The sequence below is a fragment of the Gorilla gorilla genome, chromosome 14, assembly GCF_029281585.2.
Source record: "Gorilla gorilla gorilla isolate KB3781 chromosome 14, NHGRI_mGorGor1-v2.1_pri, whole genome shotgun sequence".
NCBI lineage: Eukaryota > Metazoa > Chordata > Mammalia > Primates > Hominidae > Gorilla > Gorilla gorilla.
The window spans coordinates 59,658,843-59,680,976 of NC_073238.2; the positions used below are offsets into that span (position 1 = coordinate 59,658,843).

General features: G+C 35.2%; 1 protein-coding gene across 1 annotated transcript; it reads left to right on the forward strand.

Moving 5' to 3' along the window:
- The first annotated feature begins 14,879 nt into the window (after window positions 1–14,879).
- On the forward strand, window positions 14,880–18,083 carry LOC115930451 (dehydrodolichyl diphosphate synthase complex subunit NUS1-like). Its single transcript, XM_055359594.2, has one exon. It carries the CDS (start codon window positions 16,974–16,976, stop codon window positions 17,853–17,855), a length of 882 nt encoding a protein of 293 aa, XP_055215569.1. The 5' UTR covers window positions 14,880–16,973; the 3' UTR covers window positions 17,856–18,083.
- Window positions 18,084–22,134: the final 4,051 nt, after the last annotated feature.

A 22,134-nucleotide genomic window follows, 5' to 3' on the forward strand; every position in this document is an offset into this window, starting at 1 on the left:
GTATTATTGAAGAAATAAGATGTATTTTATACGTTTACCCTAATGCCTAATGTTTAAGACGTCTACTGTAGTGTACAGTAATATCCCAGGCCTTCACATTCACTCACTAATCACTCACTCATCCACCCAGAACAATTTTCAGCCCTTTAAGTGCCATTCGTGCTAAGTGGTCTATATAGGTACTGTTTTATTATTATTATTATTATTGTTTTATACTGTGTTTTTACTGTATTTTTTCTAGATTCCAATAAGTTCAGATACACAAATATTTATTATTGTGTTACAGTTGCCTATATTATCCAATATGGTAACATGCTGTGCAGGTTTGTATTCTAGAAGCAATAGGCTATACCTTATAACCTAGGTGTGTTCTAAGCTATACCATACAGGTTTATGTAAGTACACTGTGAAATCTGCATGGCAAACATCATTGCCTTATGATACATTTCTCAAATTTTCAGAACATATCCTTGTCGTTTAGCAGCACATGAATGTATTTGATTTATTGTCTTGATGTCCCTTTGCTTTCCCCATGTGGTACCATCAACTGCCTAATGAAACAGCCTGGGATTGTGTAATGACTAACTTAGTGCTTTGAGTTTAATTCTTTTTCAGCCACTGTGGTATGTTGATTACTATATTAATAATGTGTCTCCTTTATGTGTTTTTAAATAGTTACTTGGTCATGAACTATTGATAAGCTTTGGAAACATGATTTCATTTATTCTGCAGGATAACTTCAGGAAGTGGGTATTAATTCTCACGGTATAAGTGAAGACATTAAGCACCAGAGTTTACGTAGCTTGGTAAGTGTTATTCCAGTAATTAAATAGGCATAAATAGAGTTCAAGTTTCTCAGTTCTATCTATAATTTCTCTCTATGTATGGGCTTATTTATATCAACCAGTATACACCTTGGTTTCGGCAATCAGTTATTGACTTTCTTTAAAGAAGGAAGAGAAGAAAAAAAAGGAAGAAAAAACAAAAACCATAACCCTCTTACTGTCAGACACCACATTTTTCTCTTCCACATTATCTTCTTTAAAGAACTGCATGTTGCAGAGTCTATGAGTGCAAGTGCTAGAAAGGCCAGGTAGAAATATTAAAAGTGATGCAGTTCAATACTGACAGTGATGAAATACAGAATGTATGGACCCTAATGTCCATAAAATGTGGCACAAATAAACCATGGAATACTATGCAGCCATAAAAAAGGATGAGTTCATGTCCTTTGTAGGGACATGGATGAAGCTGGAAATCATCATTCTCAGCAAACTGTCGCAGGGACAAAAAACCAAACACTGCATGTTCTCACTCATAGGTGGGAAATGAACAATGAGAACCCTTGGACACCGGAAGGGGAACATCACACACTGGGGCCTGTCGTGGGGTGGGGGGAGGGGAGAAGGATAGCATTAGGAGATATACCTAATGTAAATGATGAGTTAATGGGTGCAGCACACCAACATGGCACATGTATACATATGTAACAAACCTGCACGTTGTGCGCACATACCCTAGAACTTAAAGTATAATTAAAAAAAAAAAGAGAATGTATGGACCCTATAATCTCAAGGAGGGGTGGCAACCCGGTTGAATATTTTTTCAAGCCAGTTTGGGGAAAGATGGATAAGGTTTCCAATTTTTCAAAAGGACCCATAATCCAAATTTTTATATGAAATCTAATTTTTAATTTGAGTTGGAAATTAAAATCAATGTGTTATTTATGTTATGATCTCTACTTTTGGTTCTATGAGATTATTACTTGTTTAACTCTCTGTAATCTGAATTCTGCCACCCACAAGCCATATTAATGGAGATTGTGAATGACTTACATGTTGTCTTTTGAATACATATTAATTAGAATCTTAATTGACCTGCAAGCAGTTTAAAACTCTTCAGGTGTGTTTATCAAAAGATTCCTTCATGTGACTTTTTATCTTTCTCTACTCTTTCATCAATCTCATTTATTATGAAATTTCGGTTATCAGCTGCCATGCCAGTAACTGCCAACTCTAAACATTTAGCACAGTTTACTATGCAAGCTTTATAGGTATATTAATATACCTCATATTCACATATTCAGTATACATCTTAAGTATTAATTCCCCAAACATATGATTGTCGTTCAGGAGACTTTCTTTGAACCTCAATAAATGTCATTACACTTTATAGCACTCTATTTTTGTTTCATAGAACTTCACTGTTTTATAAATCATTTCTTTGGATAATATCATATATCTTCTACAAAAGTATAATTTCTATAGGGAAGATAATTTTATTTCTTATTTTTACTGTGACATTTTAGCATCTACTATGCTGGCCAGCACGCCACATATTTGTCAATAAATAATGTATTGCCTCTCAGCTCCAAATTTACCCTGCAATCACTCTGCCATAACGTGTGGAATTCCTCTTGTATTTACTTCCCCATAGTGAGCACAGTATTCAAGCCTTCTCAGTAGAGGGCACCGGAGAGATGTTGTAGAGGAAAGGGCTCTCCTGTGGTGCCTGGCTCCTTACAGTGAGTGGGTGGTGTGAGTGTCAGAACATCTAGAGGTGCTATACTTCAGAATCTGAGGTCCCTCAGGAATCTTACAGCTGGGGCTGGCTTCCTGCAGCCTTCTCAGCATGGACACCACAATTTGCAGGCTTCATACCTCCACAGGTTTTTTGATTCCCTCTGCCCACCTGTGTACCTGGGCCCTTGCTAACTTTTGCCTGTGGCCTGCTTGCAGTTAAGAATTTGTCATTAAAAAAAAAAAAAAAGAACTTGTCATTGGCAGCCGGGCGCGGTGGCTCACGCTTGTAATCCCAGCACTTTGGGAGGCCAAGGAGGGTGGATCACGAGGTCAGGAGATCGAGACCATCCTGGCTAACATGGTGAAACCCCGTCTCTACTAAAAATACAAAATTTAGCCAGGCGTGGTCTCGGGCGCCTGTGGTCCCAGCCACTCTGGAGGCTGAGGCAGGAGAATGGCATGAATCCGGGAGGCGGAGCTTGCAGTGAGCCGAGATCACGCCACTGCACTCCATCCTGGGCGACAGAGTGAGATCCTGTCTCAAAAAAAAAAAAAAAAAAGACGTTGTCATTGGCTCACTCCTTCTATATCCTTTTACCTAGATCCACTGAAAGAGATTCAACTGGGTGGAACCTATGCCGTGGAGAATTGCTTTCTGCCATTGTTATCGTCCAGCAGTTGCCGAATAGCTCTGACCTGAGCAAAGCAGTGAAACGCGGTGCTGTTGAGTGGGTTGCCACTGCACCTTTTTCAACTACTCTAGTCTTGTGGAGAAAACACCCCTTCTAAATTTTTTCTTCATTGAATACTCTCCCTCAGGTCCAGGGTACCATATAGAGTTTTCTTGTATTTTAGAGTTACTGTTTTATCAAAGTTTACCAGTCTTTTGTATTACATTTCTCCTGTCTAAATCAACTGTGTGGTTTCTACTCATTATGGATATAGATTGATACAAACTCAATAAATATTTTTGAATGCATAACTCCACAGTCCAAGTTATTTTAATCACTATACAAAATCTCCAGAGTTTCTTCCATATTTCTGAACATGGTAACTATGTATCAAGAGACAAACCACAAATTTAAAGAAGGTGTGGTCAAATTTTATAAGTGTTTATAACATTTGTAAATGTTTGGCATCTAGAATACATGTATAATTCCAACAAATAAATTAAAAAAAATAATCCAGTGGGATATTGGGCAAAATATTGAAACCAAAGTGTCATAAAAGAGGAAATATTACTTTTTAATACACGTGGAAAATGTGTACCCACCTGAGCAATCACATAATGCAAATGAAAGTTAAAACAAAATACAACAAGGCAAAAAAAATTCCCTTGCTTAAGCCTAATGTAAACAAACAAACAAAAATTCATCAAAAGACTATTAGTTTCTATACAGTCAAGGATAATGTCCAAACTCTGGAGCCGGGAACTGATTCAGTGAGGAAAACCCGCTCACCACCATTAAAGATAAGTTGCTATAACTTACATGGGTGTCACTATTGTTTCAGTAACTTGATCTTGCCCCTACTGCTATTGCTACCAGTGAGAATTTTATAGTGCTTAAATGTATCATTATATCATAATTAAAATTCTGGGGAGTGGGTTAATCTAATTGGTAGAGCTTAGGTCATCGGGCATACCCTAGCTGCAACAGAGACTGAGATAATGATTACCATTATCTTCAGCTTCTATAGTAGGTGGCAAGCTCTGCATTGCAACAACAATCACAAAATAAAAGGTTTCTCAATCATATAAAGGTGTTAAGATACTGAGCAGCCGAAATGCACATATGTACATAAACAGACACTCTCATTACACATATGCCCAAAGAGATTTATTTCAGTATTCTATATAATATTAAAAAGTTGAAGAAAATCTAAATATTGGCCAATACAAAAATGCTTGAATAAATGGTGACATGTTATTGGCAGACATTACTATTAGCAGCCATAAGTCAGTCTCTATATGCCACTTTCTCTGGCATTCTACTATGGAAAATAAACAAACACTTTCAAAGTTTCTCTTTTGCCTTTTAGTCCATGTAAATTATATCTTGGTTAGTAATATTTGAAGAGAGATCTCCTGTGAGGTTTATGAGAAAGTTATTTCTCTTCCTATAAAGACGTGTGTGTGTGTGTGTGTGTGTTGAGGGGCTGTACATAGGAGACCAGCCTAGTTCTTGCTTAATAGTGAGGGCATAATACGGTGAATTGAAGCAACTACCTTTCAGTTATGAGGCTGCGGGTCTAAGAATGAAAGTGAGGATTGCTGATGGAAAGAAGTGAGCCTGGCCTACAATAACATTATTTAGGGACTGACTCTCTGTCCAGATCTTTATTATTTGAGAAAACGACCCCTAAATTTAAATGGAAGGTTGTCGGGAATTTCTATTAAGTAAACTGAAAGTATCCTTAACTTACTCAACATTTATTTCATAGAATATTAAACAGCACTTGATTATGCTGGACCCAAATGCATCAATGGGAATAAATCTTAAAAGTATAATGTTGAGTAAGAAACCACTATGTTTGGAATAAGTATAATATGATGAAATGTATTAAGAAAAATTATAAAACATTTCTGAATATTGTCCAAGCATACATATTTAATGATAATGTGAAATATGAATAAGAAAGTTGCACAGCGACACCAGAGAGGGAAAGAATAAAATAGAAATCGTTCAGGAGAGGAAAATTTTGACTCCCTCTTTAATACTCATAATATATAAAGCAAGTTTAATTAAAATTGTTGAATATGGAAGTAAATACATGGATGTCTATTATATTATGCTATTTTGTTTTGTATGTTAGGCATATTTCAAACTTAAAAACTTTTAGAGTGCTTTCCAAAGTAATGTGCAATTAAATTCTTAGAGAAACACTGTAAAGAAAGTAGTATTGTCTCATACTACAGAGTAAACTACTGAGCCTCTGCACAATTGTTTCTACTCCAACTGAAGTATTTTACAAATTGTTATGTCACAACCTGGGATTTTTCTTTTGCGTTATCATCATAGATATTCAGGAAATATCTACTCATATGTTCATAAAATTGCCTTAAAATGTTTTTTACCAAAGAGACAAATGTTTTCATAGCCTTCATTCTTCGAAAAACCATCTATAACTTTAAACTCATGATAATGTGTTTCAAGAAATACGTGAAATATGAAATTTTCCCACAGATTAAGTGGTAAAGATGAGAGCTCAGTGGTGGATAAAGGACAATAATAAATAGCTATTTTTGTATTTCTCCTTTTTTACATATTGCTTTTCTTCACTATAAATCAAGTATACATTAAGTATTTTATTAAAATAAGTGAAACACTAGAATCTAAATATCTACAAAAATTAAGTGAAGAAATATATCAGAACCCATTGTAGGTTGAGCATTCTGAATCTGAAAATATGAAATGCAAAACGCTTCAAAATCTGAAACATTTTAAGTGCTAATATGATGCCACAAGTGGAAAATTCCACACCTAACTTCATGTGATAGGTTGCAGTCAAAAGGCACAACCCACAGTTTATTCAGCATCTCCAAGGAAAAATGACCATCTTAGCCCACTTCAGCTGTGATATATCTTCTCCATGCCCTTCTACGAAGGGTAATAAAATGGCACATGCACAGGCTGGATGTGTGTTCCCACCAGTGCCCTACATGGGGCCAAGACCTACGTGCATTACTGACTGTGCTTTTTCTTGCTTATTCTCTGCTCTTTGGTGTAAAGACATTACTGAAAATGTCAAAAAGGTCTGCAAATACCTCTGTGGGTAATGGTAATAAGAAAAAATAAAAGCGTTTCTGTTTATCTATATAAGAGAAAGTCAAGTTGCTAGAGAAACTGGACAGCAGTGTACGTGTGAAACATCTTACAGAAGAATATGGTGGTAGACTAACTGTCCTATATACCCATGGAGAAACACAAGGATAGACTGTTGAAGATCTGTGCTGAAAGTGATGAGCAGAAGATATTGAAAAATACAAAACCACTGCATAAAGCTAAAAATAAATAGGTAAGTTGTGTAACCAAAGTGGATATGTTAGCATCCCTGAAGAAACACATATATACCCCTGAAGAAACTTAAGGGTAAACTGCTGAAGATCTGTGCTGAACGTGATCAGCAGAAGATAATGAAAAATACAAAAACACTGAATAAAGCTACAAATAAATATGCTTTATTTATAAAGCGTGCCACTTAATGGTGTGTGGATCATGACATTAGCAAAGATCTATTACAATGAACTAGAAAATTGAAAAGAACTCTGAATATTAAACAGATTGGTTGCAAAAATTTAAGAAAAGTCATGACATTACATTTTTAAAGATTTATGGTGATAAAGCATCTGCTGACCATTAGGCTGTAGATAAATTTATTAATGAGTATATCAAGATTATCGCTGATGAAGATCTGATGCCAGAACAAGTCTATAATGCTGATGAAACATTCATTTCTGTTTTGGTGTTGTTGCTCCAGAAAGACATCGACTAGAGCTGATAAGACAGCCACTATAGGAATTAAGTATGCCAAGGACAGAATAAGTGTCTGGGATGTACTAATGCAACAGGCAAACATAAGTATAAACTTCCTGTGATAGGAAAAAGCTTGCATCCTCACTCTTTTCAAGGAGTAAATTTCTTAGTCCATTATTATGCTAACAAGAAAGCATGAATCATCAAGGCGTCTTCTTTGACTGGTTTCACAAACATTTTGTACCAGCAGCTCAAGCTCACTGCAGCGTCGCTGGACTGGATGATGATTGCAAGATTTTGTTATTCCTTGACAACTGTTCTCCTCATCCTCCAGTTGAAATTCTCATCAAAAATAATTTTATGCCATGTGTTTTTCCCCAAATATGACTTCATTAATTCCATCATATCACCAACATATTGTTAGATCAATAAAGAGTAAATATAAACACACTTTTTTTGAAGAGATGCTAGCAGCAGTGAACAGAGATGTGAATGTAGAAGGTTTTCAAAAGAAGTTTAGCATGAAGGATGCCATCTACGCTGTTGCCAATGCTAGAATAAAGTGACTAAAGACACAGTTGTGCATGTCTGGAATAGCCTCTAGTCTGTAACCATGTTTAGTGATGATGATGAATAAGGTGGTGGGTTTGAAGGATTCCACATATGAAGTGAGGAAAAAAAACGATGTCTGATCTCCTTACATATGCAAAAAATACCTTCAGAGTCCCTCAGTAAGCCGGAAGAAGTGGAATTTAGGAAGTTTTTAACAGTGATAATGAGAACGCAGTTTTTCATTCATTGACTCATGATCAAACAGCCAAAATGGTTCCGAATCAACGTGATCATGAAAATAGTGATCATGAAGATGATTTATACGTTGCAGAAAAAGAGCCCACGACAACATGGTGAAAATATGTGATGAGCTTATTGAAGGCCTAAAGCACTGTGCACTCATAACAGAAACAGAAATCTTCTCAGTTCATAAAATCAGAAAGTGACTTCTAAGACAAAGAGTGTTGTTAATGAGACAGATGATTCTGGAGGAAGCATTTAAAAAAGCCATCCAGCTGAATGTCTCCTCACCCCTAGAGGATCCACTTCCTGGTTGGCGACTGTTTCTAGTGTTTTTTTCTCACCTACAAAAGATAAAATACTGTCTACAGTAACCTTTTAATCAAAACACAGCTTCTTACATGGAGACTGAAAGCCTGCTCTTATTTTTTGTTGCTGTTGTTTAACAGCTGTTAAAGGTATTCTGGTGAAGCTAGTGTGCTGATTAGTTATCCTAAATATATTATTTTTTCACTGTATTAATATTATGTCATATTTATTATGGTTAAGTGCTTATGTGTGAAAAAAATATAAGAAAATGCTTATCAGTAGTTATAAATTCAGAGTTAGGAATGATGGTGTTGCCAAAAAAAAAATCCCCACAGACTGTTCACGTGGGTGGCTGAGATAGTAGCACTTTTGGTTTCTGATGGTTCACTGTACAAGAACTTTATTTTATGCACAAAATTGTTAAAAATATTATGTAATGTTAGCTTCAGACTATCTTGGTAAAGTGCTTATGAAAAATAAATTTTGTGTTTACATTTGTGTCTCAACCTCAAGACGTCTCATTATGTATATGCAAATATTTCAAAATCCCAAGCAATTCAAAATCTTACACACTTCTGGTTCCAAGAATTTTAGACAAGGAATAGTTAATATGTATGAATAAACAGCACTTAAGAGAGAAAATGAAATTAAATAAAAGCTGAAAGAAGAATAAAGAAATTTTACTTCATTAAGAAAAATAAAAATAGCAAAGAAGAAATGTGATGTGTTACTGTGCTAACCTAGAGTTAGAGTTATGCTACCATTGCAATGACTTTCAGGAATATTTGATGATATCAACAAGGTATTGCTTCTGCAATACATGGAAAAGGCTATAGAGATAGTTTCGGCTTAATTGAAGTGGAGCTAACATTGTTAGTTTTACTAACAATGGAAGTGATATGCATGATATTAGAATTATATAATTGTTCTGCAGGTTTTGACTGCATGCTCTATGTCACCAATTTTTAATATTACAAAAGTACAAGAGTGGGAAAAGTACAAATGGGCATGATTTTTTGTGTGTGCTTAATGTGTTGCCAAAATGTAAGGGCTGGTGATTGGTAATTCTATCAAAAAGAACATACACACTGCATACATACATATCCTGGAAAGAGAAGATTTAAAAGAAAAGTGAAATTAAGATCAATAGAGTCTGTGCTAAATAACAGTTGACATAACAGACATTGTATACTATTTCAAACAATAATTTCCATAATAGCTATAAGATAGGTTACCATTATTATTCAAATTTTAGAGATAAGGAAACTGAATTATGGTTTTATTTAGCACTGGAGAAAGCACAGACAGTAAGTAGTAGATATTTATTTAAAACAATATTCATATTTTATCTAGAGCCCACAGTTTGAACATAATATCATAAAGGATTAAGTTGGAAAAATTAAGAACTATTAGAAGGTGATGACAGTCCTAGGTTTACATCATATTCTTATAATTTATTAATTTTTCTTCCATATTTATGTGTATTTTCTGAACCCGTTTCCTTATCTTAAAAATGGAAGTGTTAATACTAGTCTTGTAAGAGTTATTCTATCTTTCCCACAGTTTTATCATGGACAGAAAAAAAAACTGATAGCTACGTATAAACGCATGAAAAATGAAATGATATTCATTGTTCAAATATTTTATCACATATATGTACACCTCTTGTTAAACTTTATTTTTTCACAGAAAATGATACAAGTTATTATTAAATTTATTGCTTAATCAATGTCTTATAAGCTTAATTTATAAGTTTGTAGTTGGCCATTTTATTCTCTATTTTATTGAGAATTATTCACTAACCATGCAGTAGTATTGTTAGTACCTTTCTTTTTGATCATATGAATGATTTTCTAAAAAAGTGAAGATAGAGTTTTGTGGATTAAATACCATTCAAATTATAATTTATTGTTTTATTTCACTGGCACTGCTAGAAAACTAGTAGGTTTAACTATGTAAAGATGCTCCATGTTTTTCATATTTTAACTAAATGTTATATTTAGTTTAACTATATAAATATTAACTTCCTAATACCCCAATATATTACTCACAAGCCATGAATGAACATACTTTACATGGTAAAAAACAACTTTTACAAGTAGACTCAGATGCCAGTATGTAATTCCCAAAAGGCTAAGAGGCTAAGAACTTGGTCTTGTGTACTGGTGTATTACTAATGGCTGAGAAAACGCCTGGGACTCAGTGAACACTCCATAAATATTGATCCTATGAGCGTGAGAGTGTGTGTGTGTGTATATGCACGCATGTGTCTGCGTGTGTGTGAGAGAGAGAGAGAAGGAGAGAGAGAGAAAGAAGAGAGATCAACTTCCATCTCATTATTTCAGGCAAGAGCCACCATAAACAATGTGTACTAAGTCATAAGAAGAAATGGAATTAGAGCTTTATTTTGGAATAAGTACTCACTGATATTAAGCAATGTCAAACATACAGAAGATTAACGTAATGTTCAGGATTTGAGTAAAAATAAATCAGAAGAACTGGGAGAAGAATATATCTGCTTAAGTTTTGAAACCCTACAAAACAAAGTAGCAGCTTACATATATCAAAGTCTGGCTGTTTAGTAACTATTTTCTACTTCTGTTTAATTTTTATTGTGTGTGTGTGTGTGTGTGTGTGTGTGTGTGTGTGTGTGTTTGTGTAGCCTTAAATTTGCAGAATAACTTAGGACCATTTCACATTATTATCAAATTAATGCAGCAAATGAGGAAAAAAAGTCAGTGTATCTACATCAAAAAGCAAGGGTTATTTTTAACATTAATAGTAATGAAATGTTTAAATGCACTGTTTAAACTTCAAAACAGAAGTGATAGGTGCCCATTTTCAATGAGAGGAGGCAAATGAACATTTGGGAATTTTCCAACAATTCCACAATTAAAGAATATATAAAAACTAGATATTGAAAATGTGTATATCATCAGGGTGTTTGACTAAAATGTACTGTCTGTTTTGATGAACCAAAGCAAGGAAGTGTTTCAGGAGTTCATCAGTGTTGAACAGTTGCTGACAACTTTGTTCTAATTTTTGAAAACAATCGTTTGCTAAATTATGGGGTACCTGATGAATAATTTAATTAGATTAGCATCAAGAAAAAAGAATAAAAAAGAATATATTCTTTAACTACATCAAGATCTAAGCTTATGTTTATATTCAGTGAAAGAAATCTATTAATGAGAAAACCTTTTTGTTTTTCCCAAAAAATACAATTTAAAAAGCAGATGTCTGTCTCTTACGGTCCACTGTTTTCCTGGTTTTAATACCAGGGTGTGCTTCCAGTTTTAAACTCCTTTAGTCCCCTTGATGGTAGAAATCTTTTTCGGAGCCAACATCATCATTTCTTAGGGCATATATCAAAAGCTTAACATATTATTTCAGGCTGAAAATATATCAGTGCAAATGTAATTGCAATCTCTGCAGCATCAAAGTAGAAATACCCAGAGTTCATGATTGGTCATTCTTATCCATGAATGTATCATAATAGGCTGATATGCTCCCTTTCCCAGGAAACAAATTTTCTTTTGGACATGGTCCTTCTGATTAAATAATATCTTATCACAAAGAATGACACTAATCGTAGAAATTTCAGGCCTTGGACATTTCATCACTGATCCAACCTGGTAAGTATAGAACATTATTAAAGGGGAAAAAAAGCTTATAAGTTGCTTAGTAATCAATCAACTAGCATTTACAACCATCATTTGATTATTACTGTCTGTGGTACTGTAGTGGAAGGAAAATCTAAGCCGTCCATCCACTCCTAAAAGAGATTTGAATTAAGCATATCTGATATATCACATCAATTTAATGAGTAAAATTATTCAGTTGAGCACTTTCTGTTGAATACTTTCAAAGAGCAGCTTTGGACACTGTCAGTGTTATGTTTAATGCTTTTTCCCAGAAAGTGCTAGCCAATCTAGTATTCAATGATCAACTCTAGTCACATCATTTCTAAATTATATCTATAAATGTAAACTTTCTTTAATATTCCAGAAATCTATTTTCGTATTTAATATATTTCATTTATTCAAAAGATACATTTATTAGTCGCCTATTTACATGTACCTCTCTAAGCTCTGTAACAATTTTACCAGTTTTGATAGCTCAGTGTCATAATCGTTGATTCTTGATCATTGAAATGTTCAATAACATGGACATCAAGTCAAGCAATCATAGACACTTAAATTACTTATAAAAGCCCCTAGACAATTAATTTTCACTTACCAATCCTTATTTGCTAAAAATTTTGTCAGGATTTATTCTTTCTAGAGTATTCAGATGGTACTTTTATGAAACTTAACCTGAGTTTTTCTATTTTTCAAAAAATATGTATTCAAATTTGTATTTTCTAGAGTAGTTATCTGATTTTTACCTAGAATTTCAATTTCTTAAAATTTTTACTTTATATTTTTTAAACCTGATTGTCACCAAGATAATTTTTATTTAGTACAGTAGGCACACTATTTTTCTACTAAATATACACTTAGTTCTACCTTTCTACCTTTGATTCCACCACAGCAAAAAAACAAAGTCTGGCATAACCTCCTCCTTTTGTTTCAGCTTTTTTGCTCATAGATATATTGGCCTGTGGCTTTGAGTTTATTTATTCATCTGCATCATTTACCTATTCCAAGTATTGTTGCAAAAATGTGCCCATCTATCTACCTTTTTCTTTACTTCGCATTTTACTACCAACTTCCTTTTTCTTCTCTTTTCTAATTGCCATCAGTAAGTATAAAGCATCACAGATTTCAGTGTGAAAATTAATGTGGCTGAAAAAAGAGATGTTAAGAAATAAATGCCTATAAATGCATTTTAGGTAAGGAAAATATTATCCTGTGTAAAGATTCCTGAATTACTCTGGTGGAATTTACTTTATTCTTGTTTGTGGAGCACGGGAATTATTAAGATAAATAGAGCTTTGTTGATTCCCTTCCCCTAGTGAATGGATTCCTCCCCACACATTCACAAATTTGGTAATAGAGAATATGTTACCAGAGAAAAAGGAATACTTTTATTGATTTTTTCTTTTTTACAAACATCATGTGCAAGCACCACAGTATGATTTTATGCTATCTTTATCCCAGAATGAGTGAAATGTTAAATTTTATCTAATATTGGCTTCTAGGGGCAATAGGGAGTGAAATAGATTAAAGTGGATTATCTCAGAGGCGGGGCAGATTGAAATTCCAGTGCTTTGATGTGGGAGACAGGTGTAGTATGGCATTAGAAATAGTGCTGGAAATCCTAAACTGAGATCATTAGGTATTTGAATGCTGTTTGCATGAATAATACCAAATAATTTGCATATATATGTCTTTGCAGAGGCTGAAAATGAACATGTAGCACTTCTGCCTTGGGATTCTAAGCAAAGGCCTTGTTGGCTGAATGTTGCCTTTGGGAGGAAAGATCATTCTAGGGGAGTTTACTATTGAACTTTGAAGGGGCCATGTGGGCACAAGAAAGGTGCCAAGTTGGCCCAGGAAAGATGCATGTCAGCCATGGCAACAATAGGAAGTTCTTCGCATTTCCCTGAAGTGTATAAACTTCAGATCACTCAGGATGCTCAGATGCTTTCAACTGGCAATCTTCATAAACAATTAAAGATTAACTCTGGAGAGAGTAAGGGGAGCAGGACAGATTTATTTTGCTCAGGAAAAAAAAAGGAATACAACATTTCTTTCACCTGCGGATATTTTAAAACTATAAATTACCCTTGAATTTCAGTCAGTTATGAACTGAGATTAAATCTTACTTAGAATATTGTTCTACTTCAGGAAACACGCACTGTGATTCTCTAATGAGAAAAAGCAATATTGTGCTATGTGTTCTACAAAGATTATGAAATACATGGAGGGAATAATGTTTACTTAGCACAATTAAAATAAACATTATGATAGGTGAGGATTGGTATCTTATTGTTGTTTAATTTGAAAGACTCCAAAGATTAATGAGCAAGTTGGAATATTTTAGCTATCAGGCAACTTGGTTATACTCTTTTTTGCAGTACCCAGTCAAGTCTTGGCCCCTGTGCATGTGTGTATACACACACACACACACACACACACACACACACACGCAAAGAGAATTATTGAATTCTCTTGAATTATTAGGAAATCATGACTTTTGTTATGGATTGAGATTAAAGTTCAAGGTGTTTTTAAATCCAATATGAATATCAAATTTCTTCAGCATGACTTATTAAAAAATAAGCTATACTTTTTCATATATATATATTTAAACAGAGAGACAGAGAGTGAGCGAGTGAGAGAGAGAGAGATCATGAGCCTATAGAGGTGAGTCTTTTTCTGGACTGGCTTTTGTTCCATTAGTGTACATCCTATTTTTGTTTAATACTACACTGTTTTAATTATTGCAGAATAGGAATCCTTGATATATTGTAGGGCATAATCTCCATCTCTGCTCTTTTTCAACATTGATTTGGCTCTTCTAGATTCCTTAGGATTTGCTTAAAATTTCCACAAAAAATAAATATGCAAACAATCAAATAAATTTTATAAAAAGAAAACTTTCCATGACGTAAAATATCACAGGATATAGATAAAACTTTTTCACAATTATAAAGTCAATAATTAAATGTTCATTTAGGAAAAGAATAAATTAACTAAGTATTCCAGTTGGCTGAAGGAAAGGGAGAATGACCATATTATAGGAGGAAGAACAAAAAGTAAATTAAAAAAAATACAGTAATCACAGTGATTAATGCAAACACTTTAAAGAAAAGTAAACCAGAAAATATCTAGAAAATATAATCATATTTTTTAATAAACAAACTTCAAATAAGATAAGAGCATTAATTTGCACAGAGGCTACTTATAATATATAATACATTTCAAAGTACATTAATATGACATATGTTTAAAAATATTTTTATTTTTGTGAATAAGATGGCAGAAACAAAATGGCACAAAGCAAGAATAATAATAGGGTAAAGAAGCAAAGAAGGAAGGTGAAAAATTTACTTTGTATATTAGAGACCTTTGAGGATTATAATATATATTATGAAGATACGAGAATCATTACTTCATTTTATGCTCTAAAAATGAAATATAAATTCAAATAATACTATCTTAATCATTCTTTTCAGTTTTTCTTAAAAATAAATAAATTGATGGTGCATTCTTATGTGAAGTATAAGTGAATTTGCAAGTTTAGAGAAATACAAGATTATATATTTCTCATTAAATGCATGAACTATTCAGCATTTAGAGAAACAAATTCTTAACCAAACATTATGGAACCATCCAGAATCTAAAGTAAAAGGTTATGATGTGCACAATGGAATAAATAACTTGAATAAAGATATATTTTAAGCAAAAGTTAGGTATTAAAATTAAACCTTTTAAAAATTTATTTAAAGTATTAAAGCTAACTGAATATGCACAGAAATATGTGTTTGCACGAGCAGTAAAAGGACATAAATATTCATTAACAGAAAGTGTTGAGGCATCGTTCTGTACTTAGGTTATGCTTATTCAATGTTACCTTGCTTCTAATTATTCTTCATTTAACCACTTGTATCTCAAAGCTTTTCTGATATAAAGGAAAAATGCAGCTTGAAGCAAAAACCAAATGCTCGAATGCATTCAAATTTATACACCTGGATATACTTTCTCAACTTACAGAGGCACTTTTGTGAATTACCACTTCATCAGTGAAATGAGGTGAAAAACTAACATTGCTTTTACCTTAGGCATTCTCGTCAAGGGAACATTAGAAGCTGAAAAATGAGACTCTTTTAAGTCTTCATTTATCATATTCTCCAAAATCTTAAAGTAATTGTATGTCATTTCACATATAAACACAACATATCCACTTCCCTGGATATTCTAAAAGCAAAATCACAAACTATCTGTGAAAACTGTTACATTAAAATGTGGATCAGAACAGCTGTTAGCATTGTTTTATTTGCTTTCTTAAAAATCTAATGTTATGAACATTAATTATCCATAAAATATCATTATGTAAAAGAGAGAATTTCTCAAATCACTTTTTCTCCAAACTAATTATAGTCGAATGAAACCATGCTTCATCACTTTATGAGAAAAGAAGGGACATATTAAAAGTGTAAGCTTAGAAGCCCATCACAACTTATAAGTAAATACTGACATAAAAATAAATCTACTTTGACCTGTCTCTGTTCTGCTTGTCACTTCTTCAAGGATTTTCTGTAACTTCTCTAATCCTCTTTTGTCTCTCTATCTTATGCTCTCCCAATTCCACACATTTCTATTTTATTCAGAAATTAACTTAGGGAAACATGACTTTTTTTCCGCTTATGCCTGTGGCATCATAGAGATTGCTGATTTTAGGATGCTGGCATTTCCCCATTTTCTAGAAGACCATGGTTTCAAAAAGGTGAAACCATCACTTCTATGTGAGAACATGGTAAATTAGATAATTTATTCACTGACTATGTCAATAATAGTGGAAGAGAAGGATAGTTTTTGAAACTATGGGAACTATTGTCTTAATTCTTTAATTCTAGTTATATATAAGTGACATTAAAATGAGTTTCACTACATAACTCATTAGATTTTATTTTTAATGAAGATTTCAAACTGAGTTTGAAAACAATTCATTTTCTCATAAAACACAAAAATGACTGAGACTTTAAAACATATAAATGTAGTCACGTATATAATTGTACCTAGAGTTATGGAATAAATACTTTAAGACTATTAAGGAAAGTTAAGGTGTTGGCAGTGGAAAGGGGTTCGGGCTCGGGGGGCGGGGGGACGCGGAGCGATGGCCCGCGCCGGCCGCAGGGGCGGATAAAAAGCCGTCGCGCCGCGGGAGTGGGCGGGAGGGAGAGGGGGTGTCCGAGGGCCACAAGAGTATGAGGCGGGTGTACGAGCTGGTGCGGCGGGTGCTGCACGCGCTGCTCTGTCTGCACCGGACGCTCACCTCCTGGCTCCGCGTTCCGTTCGGCACCTGGAACTGGATCTGGCGGCGCTGCTGCCGCGCCGCCTCTGCCGCGGTCCTAGCGCCGCTCGGCTTCACGCTCCGCAAGCCCCCGGCAGTCGGCAGGAACCGCCGTCACCACCGGCACCCGCGCGGGGGGTCGTGCCTGGCAGTCGCACTCCACCGGATGCGCTGGCGCGCGGACGGTCGTTCCTTGGAGAAGCTGCCTGTGCATATGGGCCTGGTGATCACCGAGGTGGAGCAGGAACCCAGCTTCTCGGACATCGCGAGCCTCGTGGTGTGGTGTATGGCCGTGGGCATCTCCTACATTAGCGTCTACGACCACCAAGGTATTTTCAAAAGAAATAATTCCAGATTGATGGATGAAATTTTAAAAGAACAGCAAGAACTTCTGGGCCTAGATTGTTCAAAATACTCACCAGAATTTGCAAATAGTAATGACAAAGATGATCAAGTTTTAAATTGCCATTTGGCAGTGAAGGTGCTGTCTCCGGAAGATAGAAAAGCAGATATTGTAATAGCTGCTCAGTACTTTTGCCAGTTAGTAGCCCAGAAGCAAAAGAGACCCACAGATGTGGATGTAGATACGTTAGGCAGTTTACTTAGTTCAAATGGTTGTCCTGATCCTGATTTAGTATTGAAGTTCGGTCCTGTGGACAGCACATTAGGCTTTCTTCCCTGGCACATCAGATTGACTGAGATTGTCTCTTTGCCTTCCCACCTAAACATCAGTTATGAGGACTTTTTCTCTGCCCTTCGTCAATATGCAGCCTGTGAACGGCGTCTGGGAAAGTAGTGGTCATTGGTTGCATAATTTGATTTGAGGCTTGTGGAGGAAAGGACCCAAGTGACTCTGATGTTTACAAAGCACCTATGAAACCCTGTACACACCTAGTTCATAATCCTCATAATTTATCAACAAACACAAAAAAGTGTCTTACTTGAGAGTGAGTGTGTGTGTGTGCGTGTGCACGTGCACACATGTGCACGTTTGTATGTATGGAAATAAACTTATAAATGGGGACGTATTGGAGAAGGAAATACATAGACCTACAACTTTGAGCAAATAGCAGTGATGTTTTAGGAACTGAAATGTCACACTTAAAGTCTTCAGCCCAGCTACTTCCCTATTTTTGTGGGGAGAAGAGGGCCTGATTAGAACTGTTCTGGTTGTGTTTGGCGGGAGGGGAATAATTTTTGTTCAGTCCTTCTTAGTGACCAAACTTTAATTTTTAAGAATAATATATTGACTTACTGAACTGAAGCATTCTGAGTTGAAAGGAGCTCCAGAGGAGTGGAGTTCTGTGTTGCTCACATGTTAAAATCTTGCTCACCTTCAGAGCAGAGGGAATACCTATCTTCAGATATCCATCCATTTTCATCTCTTAATTGTAGTCAAAAGTATGACTTGAGAGTGTTGCTCTGGTATTCTGAGAGTGTTGCTCTGTATTCTGGGTTCTGAAGATTATTTGAAAAATAAGTCTTACTACATTGAAATGCAGACTTTTAAAAATTTAAACATTGGATTAGGCAGTCAAAAAAACCAAGCAAGCATAAAAGGTCAATAAGTTGTAATCTTGATAGTAAAGGTGGAAAACTTATTATAAATGGAAAGAAAGTTTTGATTTCCTTTTTTGTTTGATGGGCAGTATGCCATATTATACCCAAAGTTCTTTTAAAAAATATTTCCATCAACTATTTTTATTTAAACATTTGAGGGAAGTTACCAAGGCAGCTTTTTTCCTCAAAAGTAACCTGTTCCTCTTTGGAATAGCACATTTTAGGGGCATGGTTAATACCTGAGATTTTTACTCAGTAAATCCTGATGGTTACTGTGTGTAAAATATCTTTAAGTAGGATTGAAGGCCTCTGGGGGGGAATAAAATATTACCAAAGTCTATAAAAATAAATTTTACATGTTCTCTTTTATGACAGAGAGCAGCACTGGTTCTGTTATTTTTAAAATGAATAATTGATTTCTTGATAGGTGTTTAATATTTCTTCCCTCACTGCTGATTCTTAGAAACCATTCTTTATATTTGATAGACTGTTTTCAGAAAACCCTTATCAACAAGTGTACAATACTTATCTAAAACTATACATTTAGAATGGAGCAGTTTAATACTAGATCTCAGAAGTTTGAAAAATAGCAAAGAAGACTGGATTTGGAAAGCATGGTCTACAATTGGTTGTTAAATTCTGAAGCTTTGAAGAATAAATGTTTCAACTTTGGATTATGAAACCCCATTTATGATTTTTTAAATACACTTGAAATAAAAATGATTAAACTAAAAAAAAAAAAGGAAAGTTAAAAGAACTTTCCATAATTAAAATATTATATTTTTGATGTAGAATATAATGAGTTTGTTTTGGGAGCCCTTATATAATAGGGAAAAAAGGATTTCATTAAAACATAGAGGATGCAAACATTATGGTCAATATCTTACAAATCTCATGGATTTTCAATTGCCTTGCAGAATAAATGAGGAGAATAAAAGTGTTGACACAGCTTGATGAGTTGATATTTTTTAATGCTTACTTTAAAAGAGTGCCTGGTGCAAGCTATTTGGCAATTTTGTCAAGTTTCTAATTTCTGAACTCTCATTTGAATTAAAGTGTCTACCAACCTCTTGCTCCTTGCATGAGGAGACATAAAAACTGAATTAAGTTGATGGAATATACATTTTAACTAAACAGTTTTTTAAGTGTATTGTATTAAACTGGAATTAAAATTTTAGCACCTATAAAGACACCCCACTATCCAAAAATAAATAGATAATAGCCCAACTTATAACTTTATAACTATAGTCACTAATTCTGTCTTAAAATATTTCCTCTTATAGTATATAATTATTCAATGCTAGCATTAAATGGTTACAATCTAAGATGTAGTATTTGTGAACTTACATTAATAAAAGATGCTATCGGTGGTGGCGGGAGGCAGACAGGTTCCTAGGCAGGGCAGGTCCCTGGTGGGGCCCAACCATCAAGTCAAGGATAACCTAAAGCCTGGGGGCTGGGCTTCCAGTTCCAGGTAGGGTCTGCAACCCAGAGTGGGAACTTCCTTGATGCCTTTCAGCCAGTCAGTTGGCGCTTTTTCCACACTCACCCATGGACCAACTCAGAACCACTTCCTCCTGCCCATGGACCAGTCAGCATGCACTTCCTCCATTCTGAGCCCATAAAAACCAAGGACTCAGCCGGACTCAGGCACCTCACAGGCTACTCGACTTTGGGTAGGGGGCTGCCCTCTTTGGGTCCCCTCTCTGCTAAAACCTGTGCTGTTGTCGCTCAGTAAAAGTCTCCACCCTCCTCACCCTTCAGTTATCAGAGTAACTTCATTCTTCTTGGAAGTGGGACAAGAACTTGGGACCTGCCAAACGTTGGTATGAAAAAGGCTGAACCACTGTAGCCCACAGTCCTCCACCAGTGTCTGGCGGCTGCCCTAGACAACAGAAAGTAGCAGTGGGGCTGGGTCTGCCCGGGAACCACAGGCCAGAGTTGGGCAACAGGACTGAAAAAGATGTTAACACACCCCTGTACACTGAGCTGCAGAGGGTGGGAATGATACCCCCTCAATAATAATACTGGAGTTGCTGGTGTCTCCGAGTTTCTTGGCAGCCACTGCATTCCCCTCATCCAGATGCAGGTGCCCAAGGTGGAAGAAGGTTGCTGCATGCCCGGCTGAGCTGCAGGCTGAGCGTGGGATCCCACCGTGAGTGCTCGATCCAGCCTGGAGGCACAAGCCAAAGGCAGCCCACTGAACCAAGTGGGTGGGGTACCTCCCGTGGCAATCCAAGGGCAATCCTGGGTAGGGGCGTCACCAGCCTCAGAAGTCACCAGCTTGCAAAGCAGCACCGAAAATTCCTGTGTCACTAGTCTGCTTTCTTAGTTTAAGATACTGGGAGGAGACATAGTTCTTTGCTCCGCTGATACTAATAAAAAATACCTTTTGAATATTAAGCCTCCTTCTTACTTGTGCCTCCCCCAACAATTTGCTCTATAAATTCAGACAAATGTCTTAGCATCATCAATGCATTTTTCATTAGCTCAACCTATTTCTCAGTTCCTTCACGATCTGCCATATTTTTTCAAGGTGACCTATTACCGTATACATTCTATTTAAGCAACACTTGAGCAGGACACAATGCTTTTCTAAGTAAGTATTCATTGACAAAGTGTATTTTCTAACATAAGTAATTCTCTAAAGGTCACCATATATTGAACTAGAATTCTTAGTATCTGATGTACTTAACCTAAATTTTATATTAACTTAAACATTTGTGTCAAACACAAAAAATATCGCAGGCATGAAAAAAGTACATTTCACAGAGAATGAATTGAATCAATAAGGATAAATTTGAAAAGTGTTAGGGAAATGAATAGAAGGTCAAAAGTCAAATATTCTTTTGAATATATGCAAACAGTCTTAGTGCCAAGACTGAAAATTAGTTTTTATGATTACAGAAGCTGTAGATATGCCCTGACATTTGCAAAAAATATGCTATAGTAGTGGGCCAAGAGAGGTAGTCTAGAAACTGATTGATTTGGAGAACATATAAAATAATCAGCTTAAAATGTATTATTATTGTTTTCTTACCATAGCCAGTTCTGTGAATCAGGAATGAATCTAGGAATGCTGTATTCTGAAAGCATGTGGTGATTTTATGGTTCAAGTAAAACAATAACAAAAATATTAAAATAAGTACCACACACTTGTTACAAAAGGAATGAACACTGAAAAGAAGTCAAATATGATTCGGTTTTAAATCTCTTAGATATATTAGTGTATCTTGACATCACAAATGTATTTAATAAATATACTTCTAATTTGATGTCAATTTGAATTAAGTGATTACATATAACATAATTATTATTAACTTGTAAAGAGCTTCTTTTTTGCCAGACTCTATTCTATTTTGTTTACTCCTTACAACTCACTGAGAAAGTTATTTTTTTTTTTCATTTTACAACGGAGGAATGTGAGGTTATAAATGAATTTCCCAAGATCACACTATTCCTGACTTGATACCAGTTATATCTTGGTCCAAAATAAAAATAAAAGCTGTAATTTG